The sequence below is a fragment of the Bos mutus genome, chromosome 12 (genome assembly GCF_027580195.1).
Source record: "Bos mutus isolate GX-2022 chromosome 12, NWIPB_WYAK_1.1, whole genome shotgun sequence".
NCBI lineage: Eukaryota > Metazoa > Chordata > Mammalia > Artiodactyla > Bovidae > Bos > Bos mutus.
Window position 1 is genome coordinate 54,413,132 of NC_091628.1, and position 18,618 is coordinate 54,431,749.

Here is an 18,618-nt window from a genome sequence, read left to right on the forward strand (position 1 = left end):
TAACAACTGGGTTATTTTCCTAGAACACAGATAGTAGGAGCCCATACCTGTAAGATACTAGGCACAAAAGAGTTCAAAGCACACCTGAGACTGTTATCTTTGAAAGGGCTGCTGGAGACTTCCCTAATGGCGCAGTGGATAAGAATTCGCCTGCTACTGCAGGGAATATGCGTTTGATCCCTGGTGCAGGAAGATTCCACATGCTGCAAAGCAGCTAAGCCCACGTGCCACAACCACTGAGCTTGAGCTCTAGAGCCCAAGATTGACAACTACTGAGCCTGTGTGCCACAACTACTGAAGCCCACACGCTTAGGGCCTGGGCTCTGCAACGAGAAGCCACCACAATGAGAAGCCTGTGTACCGCAACCAAGAGTAGCCTGTGCTTGTCGCAACTAAAGAAAGCCCCTGTAAGGCAACAAAACACCCAGCGTGGCCAAAGAAATAAACGGAAAGGGCTGCTGACAAGGGAAGCCCTTGGGTGACATCTGCAACTATGACTTCTGGAAAGTTCCCATCATTCCCTAATAATAACAGTTCACTATGCCTGAACTGCAGATGGTGACTGCAGCCATGAAATTAAAAGATGCTTGCTCCTTGGCAGAAAAGCTATGACCAACCTAGACAGCATATTAAAAAGCAGAGATATTACTTTGCCAACAAAGGTCCATCTAGTCAAAGCTATGGTCTTTCCAGTCGTCATGTATGGATATGAAGAGTTGGACTATAAAGAAAACTGAGCACCAAAGAATTGATGCTTTTGAACTGTAGTGTTGGAGAAGACTCTTGAGAGTCCCTTGGACTACAAGGAGATCCATCCAGTCCATCCTAAAGGAAATCAGTCCTGAATATTTCTTGGAAGGACTGATGCTGAAGCTGAAACTCCTATACTTTGGCCGCCTGATGCAAAGAACTGATTCATTTGAAAAGACCCTGATGCTAGGAAAGATTGAAGGTGGGAGGAGAAGGGGACGAGAGGATGAGATGGTTGGATGGTATCACTGACTCAAAGGACATGAGTTTGAGTAAGCTCCGGAGTTGGTGATGGACAGGGAAGCCTAGTGTGCTGCAGTCCATGGGATCACAAAGAGTCAGATACAATTGAGCGACTGAACTGGATTGATGCCTGAACGGTCTGGATAAACAACGGTCTGGATAAACAACGTGGATTGTGCTAAACATCTGCTTTCCTCTTCAGAGTTTGGAAGTTTCGTAAATCCTAGGCTGAAGGTGGCCATGTAAGCAGTCCTAAATAAAAACCCTGGGCACTGTGTCTCTAAGGAGCTTTCCTGGTTCACACGTGTTGTCACTACACATTAAGTGCATCCTATTTGACTCCACTGGAAGAAACCTCTGCAAATTTGTTCCTAACCCAGACTTTGCATGATACACTTTTTTCCCTTTGCAGATTTTGCTTTATATCCTTTCACTGTAAGATATAGCCATGACAATGACTATATCCTGAGTCTGTTAATCAAACCTGGAGGTGGTCCTGAGGACTCCAACACAGGTACAAAAAATAAAACTCAATTTAACTACTCCAAATATGTTTTTAAAGAACACAAAAGTTTAACACAAATTCTTACCTCTTCTTTTTTTATATCTTTTTCCTGGTGCTGAAAAAATTCTACCTTTAAGCTTCCTGATGATGGCTGCTCTGGAGGAGGTAGATAACTCTTTGTATTCACAGCATCAAAAAGTTTTTCCACAAATATCTGTGTCTCTAACAATAAAACAAAACCAGCACAGATTAACAGATTTCCTAATTATTCTCCACTTCTTCACATCAGACTTCAGTATGATGAAATATATCTTGATTTTTACAAATCTAAAACTTATACTAAGACCAACAGCTTCCCAACCAGTGTGCTATGGTACAAGTCCCATAGTAATACGGATTCAGTCAATTCTCAGGATGCTGAGGACTAGAATGAATGACCGGAGCCTGTGGGTCAGTCACCACCAGCCATCACTAGTCTCCATGTACCCTGCCTAGGGTGCCAAACAGAAATATTATCATTACCTAGTTCCCGGCAAAGTGAAAAAAGTTGAGAAGCACTGTGCTAGACAAAATCAGTAGTAGGTTCCTAAACAGTACTATCTTTCAGTCATTTTCTTAATCTTTTAAGGAAAAATAGCAGCATTCTTTAAGAATGAGCACAGGATGTTAACAGAAAAAAAAAAAGATTTCCATTATAAATAAGCCATGAATAAAACCACTAATTATACTGTCTGTTCAACTTCATTACAGTTACAGCCTGTCTCTTACCAAACTCCTTTAACACTCTCTGAATCTTAAGTTATCAAAGCAATATTTTGAAAGCAAAGATCTTACCTTTTTGAAGAAATACATCCAGCTGATCAATACATAATGCCTTTAACTCTTTTTCACTTTTGTCTTTCTTTACCAAAGCGAGAACATACTTTGCCAGGGCTGATGGATCTGCATCACAGCTGAAGAAAAGAGCAATGTTGAAGGAAATTTAGCCATAAACAACTGCATACTCTATAAGTTCCAATTACAAACTAAGTCAGCATGATAGTTAAACAAGTTAATATATGTAAGCATCATCTAATTCACAGAAAGCAATGATGAACTAGAAGTTTTTCTCCCTCATATTAATATATTTTACACATTACATATAGTCATCATTCAGTATCCTACCAAACATACACTAATACATGTACTAAAGATTCAGAAAGTTCTATTATTTAAAAAAAAAAAAAGAAGTTACAACAAATTATGGACAATACCAAAATGTCAAAAACTAATAAGCAATGTGGTACCAATAAAAATACCAAGAGGCTATTCTCTTCCCAACAAGGTAAATAACTGTCAAACAATATCTGGAAAAGAGGACAATAAAGGGAAACTTGAAAACATACCACACAATATATACTTTTAATGAAACAAAAGAAAGTTTATAAACAGACCCAAATACATATAGAAATACAGATTTTATAAAGATGATATCCAAATCAAGGAAGAGATGAACTACAAAATAAATGACACTGAGAAAACTTGGCAGTTATTTTTCTAAAAAATTAAGTTGGACCCATAATTTATTCCATATACCACAGTAAAAACATGAAACCATTACAAGTATTAGAAGAAAACAAGAAAAAGTTTTACAACTCTGGAGTAATGAACACTTTCTGAATTGCATTGCAAAAGGGTAGTTTGATTATATTAATACAAATAAAAGCAAAAACTTAGGAGTGTAAAGAAGCCTTAAATGAAATACTAAACAGAAAAACAATAAACGAGTAAAAATACAACCTCATCCATCCATAAGAGAAATTCAAACTTAAACTATATTGAAGTATCATTTTTCTGTTACAAAGTTAAGAAAATCTAAATATATGAAAATATATCCTAGAGGCAAGACTAAGGGGAAAACAACCCGTTTTCATACATTATGGCTGCTGAGAGGAACTCAGTAGATACTAGAGTACGGCATATCAAGGTTACAAATACAACTGACCCAGCAATTCTATTTCAGTGAATAAACTTTACAGATATACTTACATGTTCAAAATGACTTGTGTACAAGGTATTCAGTGTCACACTGATTATAAAATAAAAAATCTGCAACTGTCCATTTACAGAGGACTGGAAAAAGAAAATATACTAAGTCTACACAAGGGAATGGCATACAACAAAAGGACAAAAAAGAATGGGGGAGTTTTCATGTCATGGAGAAACCTATCAATTTGTTACATTTAAAAAGCGAGATAGAAAAAATCTGTATAGTATATTACCATGTGTGGGGAGAAAAGGAGATTATACATTTGGATTATATATTATGTCTGAATAATGGAGTATGTATAAGTATAAACTATGCTTGCCCGTTGATTGGGATGGAGAGTAGGAAGTTAGTGAAAATGAAACAGGGTCAGGAGAGAAAGTTTCTGATGCCCAAACCATGCCCATCGAATTTTTAAAAAGCAGGTAACTGTTTTTCAACTAAGCTAAAGTTGTTACGTATTTAATTCACGATCATTTTCCAAGTTAGGGTGAATAAAATCATAGCAACAGCTAATAAGCACTAACATTTACCGAACCCTTATTTGAGCCATGAACTATGTTCCATACTTTACACTCTGTATTTAGCTCTCATTTTACTGAGGAAACAGAGGCTCAGGAAAAAACTAGGCAAACTACTTCAGACTACATGTTAGTAACAGAACCAAGATTTAAACCTGAACTTCTTACTCTAAAGTCCACTCTCTCAACACTACAGCCCCCAACTGCATTGTTTCTTATAGCGATCTACCCAGAAACCAGACCTCCAATTTACTTACTGCTACAAACTTCTAGTTACAGCCACCAATTTACTTTTTAGCCATCCTAGCAAAAAGCCCCTACAATGCCTCCCTACACACTTAGCTGCTGTCCAAGGCATAGTTCCTCTAATTTATTCCCTCCTGTGCTCTTCCCCTGAGTCCATTATTTCAATAAACCTCTGAATTCCTCAGCCCCATTTGCCTTTCTACTATTTTTCTATGCCACCAACTTACCAAAAACCCATCTCAGAACCCACTCCACCCCCAGGTTAGATTTCACTTCCTAGCTTGGGTTAATTTCATGCCAGCAACATAAACAATGTTCAGTAAATTGTATTTTCAAAGGACAGATGACACAAAAAGACTTACCAATCATGGCTTAAAAAAAAAAGACAAATACATTAGGGAATTACAGTGGGGAGAGATAGTGACTACAAACGAGGGGGAGAGGTAGGATAACTTAGTTCATTTGAGGAAAAACATGATACATTAGAAAAGACCCTGATGCTGGGAAAGACTGAAGGCAGGAGAAGGGGACGACAGAGGATGAGATGGCTGGATGGCATCACTGACTCAACAGACATGAGTTTGAGCAAGCTCCGGGAGATGGTGAAAGACAGGGAAGGATTTTAGCCTGGCGTGCTAAAATCCATGGGGTCACAAAGAGTCGGATCCAACTAAGTGAATGAACAACACAACGATACATGACATCCTTCAATTTATTTTTATTGCTCTTTATTGTTAGCAATCTTAACTCTAACAATAATAAACACAAAATATAATTCCACAAGTTCTACTAAAAGTTCAAATACTAAGAGTATTAATAAAGAACCTATATACATTAAAGTTAGAAAACTATAATACATATACCAAAAAGTCTTAATTCCTATACATACCTGGAATGTAACAGTTCTACAGAAGTATAGCAGTAACACATCACTGAATCAAAAAGCACATCTTAAAGACAGTGGACAACTCTGGGTGCACAGTAGTAACACTTATGGAAAATGTGACTGCAAGTGAATCAACAGGTCTAATACAACCATCTGCAATTTTGCTTCATTTATTTTATAAAAGCTGTACAAGTCTGATACAGTATCAGAATTGAGAACTGCTCTATTAAGGAACCAGTACATTTATGATATGCTGTGAAGACTCCCTACAGTACATGGCTCTGGTGACTGTCCAAACTTTTCAGTCTTCCCTTCAAAAGGCAGAGCCAAATTCCCTACCCTTTGGAGAGTAGGCTCAATTTAGTGCCTTGCTTCTAAACAATCAGAACATGGCAGAAGTGACAGTGTCTGACTTCTGAGGTCAGACATCATCTAGGTCATAAAAGACACAATGGCATACTCTTTGTTCTTTTTCTGGAATCATTTATTCTACAGAAATCAGCTGCTATGCTTCAAGGATACTCAAGCAGGTATGGAGAGTACCATGTGGCTATGAAATGAGGACCCCCCAGGGTGGACTGAGGTCTCTCGCCAGTAGCCACATGTTAATGAACATGGAAGCCGATTCTACAGCCCCAGTGGAACCTTGAAAAGACTGCAGCACTGACCAACAACTTGAGCACAATCTCACGAGAGACTACATAGCTAACCTGCTCCAAATTTCTGACCCACAGGAATGACACATGTCATGAGATGATTAATGTCTGCTGTGCTACTAAGCTAAGTTTAGGTTATCTGTTAGTAATCCCAAATCCACTTTTCTCATAGATCTATTTCCATTTATTCACAAAGACTTGAAGTGGATTACAACCTAAATAGAAAGAAAAAAAATTCATTTCAATGGTACATGAGATTTTTAAGCACTTTCTCTTTGAAATTTAATATACTTATTTGAACCAACCATTTTAAAAATGCAGACAAAATGACTTGTGGTAAGTTAATTTTTTCATGTTTACCATAATGAGCATGAAAGTACTTAAATCTGTGATGAAATAAGCATGAAGAAATGGGACAATAACCTCACGCTGTACCTACAGACACACTTATACTGGCAATCTGGTAACTGCACGAGAGACCATGAAATGATACTTATTCATGTTGCTGCTGCTGCTGCTAAGTCACTTCAGTTGTGTCCGACTCTGTGCGACCCCATGGACGGCAGCCCACCAGGCTTCATGTTAGGTAACCTGAATAAGCACCATCAACTAAACCTTAACCTAACGAGGCATCAAGCTAAACACACTTTAGTTTACCAGAAATTACTGTGGTAAAATATATATATATATTATACTATCACTATCTTATACTGTTTTATTGCAACTGCTGTTAATGAACAAATTCAGAGTCTCTACACTGAGTCCAATGCTATAATTTGACTATTGGTTTGATAGCTGTGGCGAATTTTTAGTTTAATAATGACCTTTCTAATAACTGTCACTTCACATTTCTCTTAGCCAAACATCAAATCTATTTCATTTCCTCCATTATTTTTTAAACAGGACACTATTAAGTGAATTAAAATGTTAGCAGTGAAAACTGTGGAGAAAGATTTTTTAGATTATAGTCTAGACTACAGTTTTATAAAACAGCAAGATAGAATTCCTGAATTTTTGCTCAAAATCTTTTATTAGAAGCAATTCAAATCAAATCAAGATCTAAGAAGTCACAACAATCATAATGAATCAACAACCATACAAAAAAAATGCAAAACACTTAAAACGGTCTGAAAGGCAGATTACTTTTTAAAATGTTAAGACTGCAAATTACATAGTAGAAGTAAGGTTTACAATTTCACATTTAACAGCAAAACAGGAAATATGTATTTGGGAGGTAATTTTTCTTAAGTCCTATAGGAAGCCATTTCATATTTATTTCAACACTTTTAAAAACAAAAGAAGGTATGTACTTACAAATTACAGCTAAGTAAAAAATAATCTGAACACAGAAGTTTAATATACCAGAATGTCATGGGTCAGGGACAAAAGGCAAACAATGTGCTCTTGTTACTATTTGTCTTAATTAAAAGTACCACTGCTACTTCATCTGAGCATAGAGCAATAATAACCTACTATGCAAAATTAATGAAGTAAAAATATTTAAATTATGAATCAAAAGAAAACTATATTCTGATAGTAACGGGTAAGTTATTTTTAAAAACTGTGTCCATGGTAAGCAAAGACTGTTCATGAGGTACTTTACCAGTTGCTGCTACTGACAATAGGTTTGTGATTTGAATGACACTATATCTTGTCAGAGCCAGTCTACCCTCTGCTATACTACCAGTATTCTGGAAGCATGTGAAAGAAAAGTGGGGCTAAAATCGTTCAGATTAGGGAAAGACAAAAAAAGAATCACATTTTGAAAATGTTAAGGACAAAGCAATAATACTGAAACAGTGATAAAATTCATTTCTACTTAGAAACAGGCTGAATTTCCATGAAGTTTCGTAAGTACTTCTAAGACCAGCAAAAACATAATCTGCCAATAAAGTATAATTCTGACCACAGAGCGCTCCAACTTCAATCTTCTGTGTGTCTGCTGTGGGGAAGGAGTCAGGGAGGGGCGAAGGGGAGGGCAGCACGTAAAACACAAAACAAGAAACTACAAAACAGCACTGAGGAGTGGGAGATGAAAGGGAGCAACCGTGTACTTTAACTGATAAAAGCCAAATGAGATAACGTGTGAAATGAAGGAAAACAGATCATCAAGATGGGATGACACCAACTGAGAACTGAGACCTCGAGAGGAACAGTGTCGCTCTCCGTGCAGCAGGGAGTGCCACTGCTTCCCCCACTTCTAGGCGCCGCGTTTTCTAAGTGTATAAACAAACACAAGCATTCTTAGAAACTGACCAGGATGGAAATGTGTATCATCATCAGATAGCTTGCTAGAGATTCTTGGCCTGGAAAACTGAAATGTCAGAGTGAACTTGGTAGGTTTTCAAATAATTGAAGGGCTATCACAAAGAAGGAGGATCACCTTTATTCAATACATCCTCCATGGGATATAATTAGAACCAGTAAGTGGAAGCAAGAGATTCTGGTTTAAAATAGAGACGGAATTTTTTAATAATCAAAGGCCTCCCAAAGGCTGAATAAACTGCCTGTAAGAAAGTGAATTCTCTATCATTAGAAAGGTTTCAAGCCTAAGTTCAACAGCCCCTGGCAGACAAGCACTAAATTAATTAGATAGTAAATCCCTCACAAACCTCAAAGAGTGTAATCCTTAGGTTTAATTTGTTCATGGGGTATTGTGTAGATATATAAAAAGATAATACAGCATTCTTTTCAAATCTATAAAAATGAGTAGCAACTTTATACTACACTATAGATAAAATATAAACTATAAAATATAGTTTCATCAAAAATATATCAAAATCCAAAAATACAACTTCTTACTCATATATGTAGCCTCTGCATCTAACACAGTAACTAAGACAATACTGAAAGAAAGAGAAAAAGAGAATACACGTACAAATTTCACTAGATTATTAGCTCACTTGTCAGGGCCCTTTCTTTTCCATTTTTATAAAGTTCTGAGAATAAAACTTTAGTTTATTGATTATCTTCTAACAGCATATTCACCTTTCAAAAATATTTAATAAGCACCTAAAATGTCAGGTACTATTCTAGAATCCTGGGGATACAAATTTGAAAACCATAAAGTTCCTATCCTTACAGAATTTATTTCACTGGAGATGAAGGGAGCACACAGACCATACATACATACAAACAAGGCATTTTCAAGTAGACAAGAGTTCTGAAGAGAAAAAATGCAAGGTAAGGGAATACAGGGCTTCCCTGCTAGCTCAGAGGTAAAGAATCCACCTGCCAATGCAGGAAAAGGATATGGCAACCCATTTCAGTATTTCAGCCTGGAAAATCCTATGGACAGAGGGGCCTGGCAGCATAGTCCATGGGGTCCCAAAGAGTCAGACATGACTTAGTGACTAAACAACAATAAGGGAATAAAGTACAGAAAAGGAGTGAAGGGGGAAAAGAGAAAGAAAAGGGAAGGAGAAGGAATGAATGAGTAGATCCTAGGTAAGATTATCAGGGAAGGGTATTTAAACACGGATCTGAAGTTAGATAGGGAACAGAACATAGTATAAGCAAGCTTTTTTGGCTTTCTAGAAAAAAATCCTTCTTCTAGAAAAAAGAAGGAATCCAACAGGAAAGACCTCAGGTGGGAATCTACTTGACACACAGCGGACAGGAGTCCAGTAGGATGGAGCAAAGTGAGCATTCACAAACATTTGGATCTCTCACTTTTGTAAGGATTTAAAATTAACATCGGACCACTATGAAGTCATTCAAATCAATGATTTTAAAGGCATAAAAACAAAACTTTAGCAATCTCTGAATACACTCTGTTAAGGATATAAATAATAATAATGCCCCTGAAAAGCATGGGGTGAACATCTAAGAGGCTCATTCTCCTCCAGCTGTATCTGGGCAGGGGACTAAATACATCTGGGCATGTACTAAATAAGCTGGAAAAGCCAAAGCAATGCAAAAGATCAAATTTTTAATAAAATCTCAAAAGAACTTTATTTTCTTAAGAAAGACTTCAAAAAACACGAATCAACAGTCACTTTGCTATATAGCAGGGACTGGCACAGCACACAACACTGTAAATCAACTATACATTTTTAAAAAAGAACCCAAATATAAAGGCTCTAATTAATCCTAACATCATCATATTAGCTTTTATTTTGTAATTAATACTTTCGAAATAGTAATGAGACAGTAAAGTGAAAAAATACTGTACTGCAGTACAATATTTCAAAGAGTAGTTGGTTTCGTTTTCTTCAAGTTTCTTGGAGGCTTTAGAAATTCAGTGGAAGGTAACTGATGAAATGTAACCCAAGCTTCCATTTTCAGTAATCTTGAGAAGGAGGAACTGGAGGTGGCAGTGGGAATTAAAAATTAAATTTAAATATGTTAACTCAGTAACTTTAGAACACGGATATACACCCACGTCTGTTCCTACCAAATTTTCACTTTATATTCAAGAAAAATATCTAATTTGCATCAAAGTCATGCAACTATATTCTGTACTTCAAATTACTCTTTTAAAAACCCAAATTCCACTGCAACAGACTATATACATCGAAAAATTCGATTACCATAGTTTATTATACAGCTTCATCCAATTCAAATAAAGAGGGAAAATAGATTATTTGCATGTAGTAATTAGTTACAGGAAAGGTTACTCATTTAGAATTATTACATGCCCACTTCATTCTACAAAATAATATGAACATCACAGCAAGCATATATATCTAAACATGATCCATCCATGACTATCACACATACCACTTATCATCACTGGTAAAAACTTATCAGAAAACATGCAATTATAATGCTGAAAACTACTTAGTTAGTTCCTTCATTCTTTCATATTACCCTCAAGAAATGGCAGGAATGCCTCCTTACCTTGAGAGCAGTGGTTCTCAAATTTTTGGTCTCAGAATCCTTTTACACTTTACGCATTAGAGAGAACCCAGAAGAGCTTTTACTAAAAATGATTCTATATGCCATTATTTATCATAATAAAATTTAAAACTGAAAAAAATTCTACATTATTTAGCTTAAAATAACTAAATAGACCCATTACAATTTAACATAAATACTTGGGAGGAGGCAGGAAGAGTAAACAAGAGGAGGAACTTATGGATATAAACAAGTGGGAAGTCCAAGTGTAGGCACAGCTAGATCCAGGAGTTTAAATGCTATTACCAGGACCCTTCCTTTCCATTCTGCTTTCCTTTGAATTTTCTTCATTTTGAGGCAGGCGTTCTCCATGTGGCAACAAAAATGGCCCTGAGCAGTTCTGAACTTACATTATTCTGACAGCAAGAGCAGCCTCCCCTCTCCAACAGCATCATCATATTGGTTCTGGGAAATGACTGACTTTCTCTAATTTGAGCTATATCCCCACTGCAGGGCAGCCCTGCACAGAGCTCAATGACTAATTGAATAACCTGAAATTAACACACATACCCCCTACTTTGTGAAAATTTGCTTTATGTCATTTTGTGAAACTTTTACTGCTAACTAATAACCACAAGAAATTTGGAAAGGATTTTCACTTCTATGAGAAAAGATGAAAAGCTGAAAGTCTCCAGCATTTGTTTTGTAGTAAGTTGAAGAGAAGTAGCTATTATCATGGGCAGACAGAGTGGGGCTGCTAAGATCCTTTCCCAGGAGCTACACTAGGCATCTCAGCATCAGGCCACCATGCTCTGAACTGTGTCTGTGAGCATCTATGCTTTATTCCAACTTATTCTGTGCACCCATTAACAAGATGTGTCCTAAAGTAATGACTTCTTCACTTCATGACATTCTGGCTTAAGGAAAGTTTCACAGGAACACTGTTTTCAGAAATAAGGCGAAATCTGTACCCTATACTTTTTATGAATACAGTTATATTACCACAAGAAAATAAAACTTTGGTAAAACTGATAATATTTCTTTTTTTTTTGGCAAATACCGTTGATGCCTGGCTTAAATAATAGACAGGTTCTTTTATCTTTTACATTTAATCCATCGTAATACGCTATGAACTATATTTCATATATGAAATATATGAAGAAAATACCTCCTCAACTGGTATACAACTGGAAAAATAGGGACCTCATAGACTTCATGGAAGGGTCTCAGGAAATCCCAGGAGTCACACAGTTGAGAATCACTGCTTTAGAAGTTATTCATCAAGTATCAAGTGTCTAATTCAAAGACAGTCTTCAAACTCCCTAAGAGTCAGACTTCATACTTTTCAGTGCAAAAAGCAGTAGCCCAAATAGCAAATTAATGTTAACAGAATTCTCTCTCAAAAGAGAAGTAGACTGCAGGTGAAATGCTGATATGGCACCCCTCAACAAAACTCCATTATTTCTTAAATGTTTTACATTTCAATTCACAGCTGAGGAAGAATCAAATTCACTGGGAAAGGGCTCTGGCTTCCAAAGGCCACTTCTTAGCTACTTATATGTGGGTTCCCATTTACCTAGTTAGAAAACAGATCTAAAGCATTTCATCCCTTCAGTTACTAGCAGAGGCTAAGGAACATTTTCTCCCCTGACTAAGAAGGGGCAGAATTATCCAAAAGAAATAGCACTAAGACTAGAAATCTGAAAAACCTAATTCTGTCATTCTATTTTCAATTAAATTCTTACTACCTGCTCCCTCATATGTTAAAAAAAAAAAAAAAAGTCTGGCTAATACTGTGTAGCTTATGATAGACTTCTAGGTTTTTTCTAATATTGCCACAATAGTTTTCTAATATTGTTATCAAATCACGCTGAAATTTTTTTCACTAAAAAGGGGATACTTTCCACCTCACAAATCTCACAGCTAAAGAACTAAGCTTCAGTTTCCTTATCTGAGAGAACAGCTGCTCTGCCAAATTAGAAATAATTACAAATAAATATGATTACAAATGAGAAAGCATTAACCTGCAAACACCAAAGCAAATGCACTACTAATGAAAAAACAGATTAAAAATGTGAAATTATAAGATGCTTATTATCACCACTCCCTTTGAAAAGATGTTAAAATTTAGTTACTATATTTTAAGCACTATTCCCTTTCAAATCTATGTTCTCTTCTAAGCCAAACTGTCAGCTTTTCCTTGAAGCAGTCTGGTATTGAAAAGCACTGAACTCCAAAAACCCAGGTTTTCAGATTTCTAGTGTTATCTTACTTTATTCATTTATTACGTAATCCTGGGTTAGTATTTTATTTCTCTAGGCTTCCGCTTTCTCATTTTTAAAACAAAGGCACTGAACCATATAACCTGACCAAGTGGGTCATTTTTTAGGAATAAGATACAAAAGCTTTCACCATCATTGCACTCGACCTCCCCTACTTTAATTGAATTTAAAATAATTCAGTATGTAATCTGAAAAAAAAAATTGAAAAAAACATCCAAAATGGTTCCTCTAGATCTTTTTCAAAAGCCACAGAACTCCCTCTTCTGAACTGGTGAGCAAGGTTTGAGCCTTGGGAAAGATAAAGAATAACTAAATAGAAACACTTTACATATTTTTCCTGAATTCCCAGGAAACAAGATCTGCACATATTTCTATCACTGTTAAAATGTTACTATTGGTGTACTTGTCTGTTTCAGACTAGATAACAAAGTCTATCTTTTCCCTAGAACCAATCACACTGGTGAAGAACTGTACTAAACACCACAATAAGTAATAGCATTCTTAATCAGGGGTATATCAACTAAAACACACAAAAAACAATTTTCAGTTAAGATCAAACCCAATTATAGCAAATATAAAAGTGTGCCAACAAATTCAGAGCTGTCATGGATCTCAAGAAAGGTCAATAAAAAAAAGTCCACAAGCATTTTGACAAGTCCTTCCTGGCTGCTTTCTCTTCCATACCCTGACTGCTGAGATGGCCCTCATTTCATTAGTACACATGTTCAAAGAATAGTACTTCTATCTTCCTACTTTCTGCGGAAGTCCAAATTTAGACATTTTACAACTCACTCTTAAAACTAGACTAAAAAATTGCTATTTAGTCTTTCTTGTCTCCAAAATGTTACAACTTAATCAAATCTCTAAATATCATAGTTTCATTCTTAAAAGAAGATCTGACCAATTACTCCATTACTTTAATTAACCCTCCCAGTATCCTATAACCTAGTCCCCAAAATGTCCATACACTTCAGTATGGCATGATTCATCCCTTCTTAATTTGAAACCAACAAAGGCTAGCTGGAGTCAAAAACCTTTTCCTAAGCATAATGAATAGTCATAATTCCTCACAGAACTGCTCTTCCAATTTGGGGCACTTGATGTCTTAAGAAGTTTCAAAACTTTAACATATCCAATTTGAGAAAAGTGCTTGAAATACTTCACAGACTGGTAAGTACAAATTTATGAAACTCTTCAAAATGAGATCTATCTCTTTCACAATCTGTTATTATAAAAAACTTTTCTGAAAATGTAAAGTAGGTACTATAGCCATCATCAAATAGTATAAATACAAGGGTCACACTGACAGTTTCTTTTATTTTTTTGTTTTTTATTTATAACTGAAGATTTTTATAAGTGCTTTTTCCACATCAATTTTTAAACTGCCAGTAAGCAACAGAAAATTGATAAGAATATAAGCAGTTGTTTTCTTGCTCCTTCCCTTTTCTTTTTGTTGGGTAACCAACCAACTCTGTGAAGACCTGGAATCCTAAAAGGAGTTTGCTCAGCCCTCCTATTCTTCTTGACTTTGCTAGTTGAAAGCTGGGAGTGCCCTGGCAGATCTCTTCTAGTTTTCCTTCCCTACTTCCACAACTACTCTTGTGGTTTTAGCTGGTAAGTATTGAGTGTGTATACACTTCACTGTTTTATAATACTATTGCCACGGTCCCTCATCGATGATGATAAGCAATTAGCCACTATTTGAGTCTTTGTTTTCCTATATGTAAAGTATCTGTCTTTTTTCTCTCTTTGACTACTTTTAAAAGTCTTTTTATTTGGTCAGCAGTGTGTGACTATGAAATGCCCACAGCTGTGTGTCAGTGTGTGCACAGACACATACACACACATATTTTATCCTGCTTGATTTTGCCAATTTGGATTTATGTTTTAATGTCTTTCACCCATTTTGGAAAGTCCTTGGTTGTTATGTCTTCAAACATTTTTTCTGCTTCATTTTTCTTCCCTTTTTCCAGGACTTCAGTAACTTATATTTTAGACTGTTTGATACTGTCTTACAGATCTCAGATGTATCTTTTAAAATTACTTTTCTCCCTTTGACTTGGATATTTTCTATTTTCCTACATTCAAGTTCACTGCTGTTTTTTTCTCCTATGGTGTCCAGTCTGCTTATTTCAGCTATACTTTTCATTTCTAGATTTCTCCATTAAATTCTTCTGAATAGCTTCTGTGTGTTAACTGAAGTTCCCCATATCTTTGTGCCTGTTTTCCAAATGCTTAAATAAATTCTTCAGCATTTTTATCATAGTTAAAGTTTTTGTCTAATAATTCTAATACTTGAGTCATCTCTCCATTGACATTTCTTCTCAAGTGAATCTTACTTTCTTACTATTTGTGTTCCTTGTTATTGCATTAAGCTGAAAATTTTGTGTAAAAGAACACTGAGTTGGAGACTCAAGTAAATAAGATTTACCTTCAGTAAAGGGTATGTCCTTTCTTTTGCTAGGACACTAGAGTGGAGTCAACTGTTCTGTAACTGATATGGCTTGGGTTTTGTAAGAAACTTAGTTTGATTCAGTTCACCACTGGCTTCAAATGTTTTTGAGGGCATGATCAGGATCATCTTTTTTTTTTTTTTTTAAACTGTTGCATTATGATTTAATCTAATTGCACAATATTTGAAATCATAACCCCTCTAGATTTCTAAGAGAAAGATTATGCATGCCTTTATATTCAATTTTGCACTGTTACATTTGAATCACACAGTGAATTTCACATTATGATGGATCAATTTAGAACTCCCATGCAACACCTCAAATTATATAAAATGGAAAGTTTTTAAAGGTTTGTGGCCATGATGTTCAGTGACCAACATTTTGAAGTACCTGATACATTATAGTCCAACATTGCTGGTTTAAAAAAAAAAAAAGTTTTTATCACTAGCAGGATCTTGCCTTTTATAAGAACTAGAATCTCAGCATTAACAAGATTCTGGATACCTGCCTGTGCTTTACCTCCAGGCCCTAGTTTTTAAAACTACAAGAAAAATATAAAACCAATGGCCTAAGCTTTCCTCTGAAGAAAGAAGGAAAAGCCAGCAAATTAAACTCTAAGTAGAAAAAGGAAATGATAAAAATATAACACCAAAATAGAAAACAATCAAAGCTAATACTGTTCTTGGCAAAAGATGAATAAAATTGATAAACTATTAGCAAAATTGGTCAAGAAAATAAAAAAGTAATATTACCAAAATCAGGTATAATTTTTAAAAGAGGAGGGGAAGCATCAAATAGATTCTAGTCATTATATGAATAATAAGGCAACACTGCAAACAACTCTGTGTCAATAAATCTAGCAACTTAAGAGAAAAATCCTTGAAAAACATAAATTACCAAAAGTGACACAAGAAGAAACAGAATACCTAAATAGACCTATACCTAGTAAATAAACTGATTTTGTAATAAAAGATCCATTTCACAACTAAATCTTCATTCCCAGATGCTTCATCAGTGAAATCTAACATTTTAAAGAAAAAATAAAATACACACAGCACTCATAAACAGAAGCAAAACTTAACAAAATATTAGCAAATCAAATCCAGTAATATGCATAAAAAGGATAATTACATCATGACCAAGCAGGGTTTATCTTAGAAATCCAAGGTTGGCTTAACATTTGAAAACCAATCCATGTAACGTACAATATTAACAGAAAAAGAGAGAAAAGCACGTGATCATTTCAATAAATGTAGACAAAGATTTGACAATTCTTTACCTTTTCATGACAAATCACTCTGCAAATTAAGAACAGAAGAGAATTTCTTCAATCTGGTAAAAGGCAATTATAAAAAAACCTAGCACTAACATCAGTTAATACTGAAACACTAGGTCTCTTTCCCCTAAGACTTGGACAAAACAAGGATGTCAACTCTTAGACCACTTCAATTTAACTTGCACTGTTGTTCCTAACCTATACAAGAAATGAAAATTTAAAAAAAAATCAGAATGTAAAACTACCACAGATAACATGACTGATAAATTTCAAAGGATCTATAAAATAGCTACTGTAAATAATAAGGGTACTTAGTTGCAAAATACAAGGTCAATATGTAAATATCAATCATATTTCTATAAATAACAATAGAACTTGAAAAATGATCCTCTTTCTTCTAAAATTGATCTCTACATTCAACTCAATCCCTATCAACAATCAACACAGGCCTTCTCGCAGAAACTGAAACACTGACTCTCACCTTTATAGGGAAATGAATCCAGCAAAACCGAGACAATTTTTCAAAAGGACAAACTAGGAGGATTTACATAACCTGATTTCAAAAATTATAAAGTTATTTAGACAGTGTGGTATAAGCATCAGAATACATACATATCACTGCACCAAGACAGAGTCCAGAAATAGACTCATATATACAGTTAATTATCAACCAACATGCCAAGTATCAGTGGACCAAGACAGAGTTCAGAAACAGACTTATAAGTACAGTTAATTATCAAACAACAAGCCAAGTCATCCAATAAGAAAGTCTTTTTTAGGGACCATTTATGGAAAAATTAACAATATACTTATTTTAAAAACAGATAAAAGAGCCACTGGCCCTACCTCATTCCATATGCACTTCTGGTTTTTCGTTTCTTGACTCCAAACAGCCTTGAGCCAGGGCAGCCAGTCCCTGTCAGGGAGAGTCCTCCTGAGTTCCCCAGAACGACATGAGCTCTGGCAGGTGCTGGGGACTCGGGGAAGAGGCTGCTCCTGGGCAGAGTCAATCTGCCACTGAAACAGACTACTGGGCTGGCTTGCCAAAACTGTTAACAAACACAAGTTTGTGTGCCTGATGGACACACAGGTAGGCCAAACAAGCCTAAATGTCAGAGTTTGGAGCAGAGAAACAATTATTACAGGGCCAAGTAAGAACAGGTGGCTTGTCTGAATGCCTCCATATACATTATTTTAAAAATTTATTTGAGATGAATGGACCTAAACCTACCAAAAGGCAGAAAATTTCTAGAACATATAATGTCTTTATGATCTTGGAGGAGATAAAGACTTGTTAGACATAACCATAAAACAAAAATAAATTGGACTTAATAAAAATAAAAATTTCTGCCCACAAAATGACATTATTATATAGTAGTCCCCCCTTATCCACAGGGCTTCCCAGGTGGCTCAGTAGTAAAGAATCCACCTGCGCTGCTGGAGACATGGGTTTGATCCCTGGCTTGGGAAGACCCCTGAAGAAGGAAATGGCAACCCACTCCAGTGTTCTTGCCTGGAAAATCCTATGGACAGAGGAGCCTGGGGACCTACAGTCCACGAGATCACGAGTCAGACACGACTGAGCAACTGCACGCACACCTTATCCACGGTGGAAATACATTTCAAAACACCCAGTGGATGCTTGAAACCACAGATACACCTTACTATACACTAAGTTTTTTCCCACACAGGGATGTATGCATGCTAAGTCGCTTCAGTTGTGTACAACTCTGAGACCCTAGGGACTGTAGCCCACCAGGCTCCTTTGTCTATGGGATTCTCCAGGCAAGAATACTGGAGTGGGTTGCCGTGCCCTCCTCTAGAGGACCTTCCCGACCCAGGGATCAAATCCACATCTGTGTCCTGCATTGGCAGGTGGGTTCTTTACCACTAGCACCACCTAGGAAACCCAAGAATACCGGAGTGGTTGCCATT

General features: G+C 36.1%; 1 protein-coding gene across 15 annotated transcripts in view; it reads right to left on the bottom strand.

Moving 5' to 3' along the window:
• Positions 1-18,618, bottom strand: part of RBM26 (RNA binding motif protein 26) — an 81,379-nt gene that overhangs the window by 52,136 nt on the left and 10,625 nt on the right. For all 15 annotated transcript variants that reach the window (XM_070380640.1, XM_070380643.1, XM_070380642.1 and 12 more), the window contains exons 2-3: positions 2,333-2,451; positions 1,584-1,720 (exon numbers count right to left, since the gene is read on the bottom strand). In XM_070380640.1, the coding sequence (XP_070236741.1) occupies positions 1,584-1,720; positions 2,333-2,451 (256 nt within the window). The remainder of the gene's footprint in view (positions 1-1,583; positions 1,721-2,332; positions 2,452-18,618) is intronic.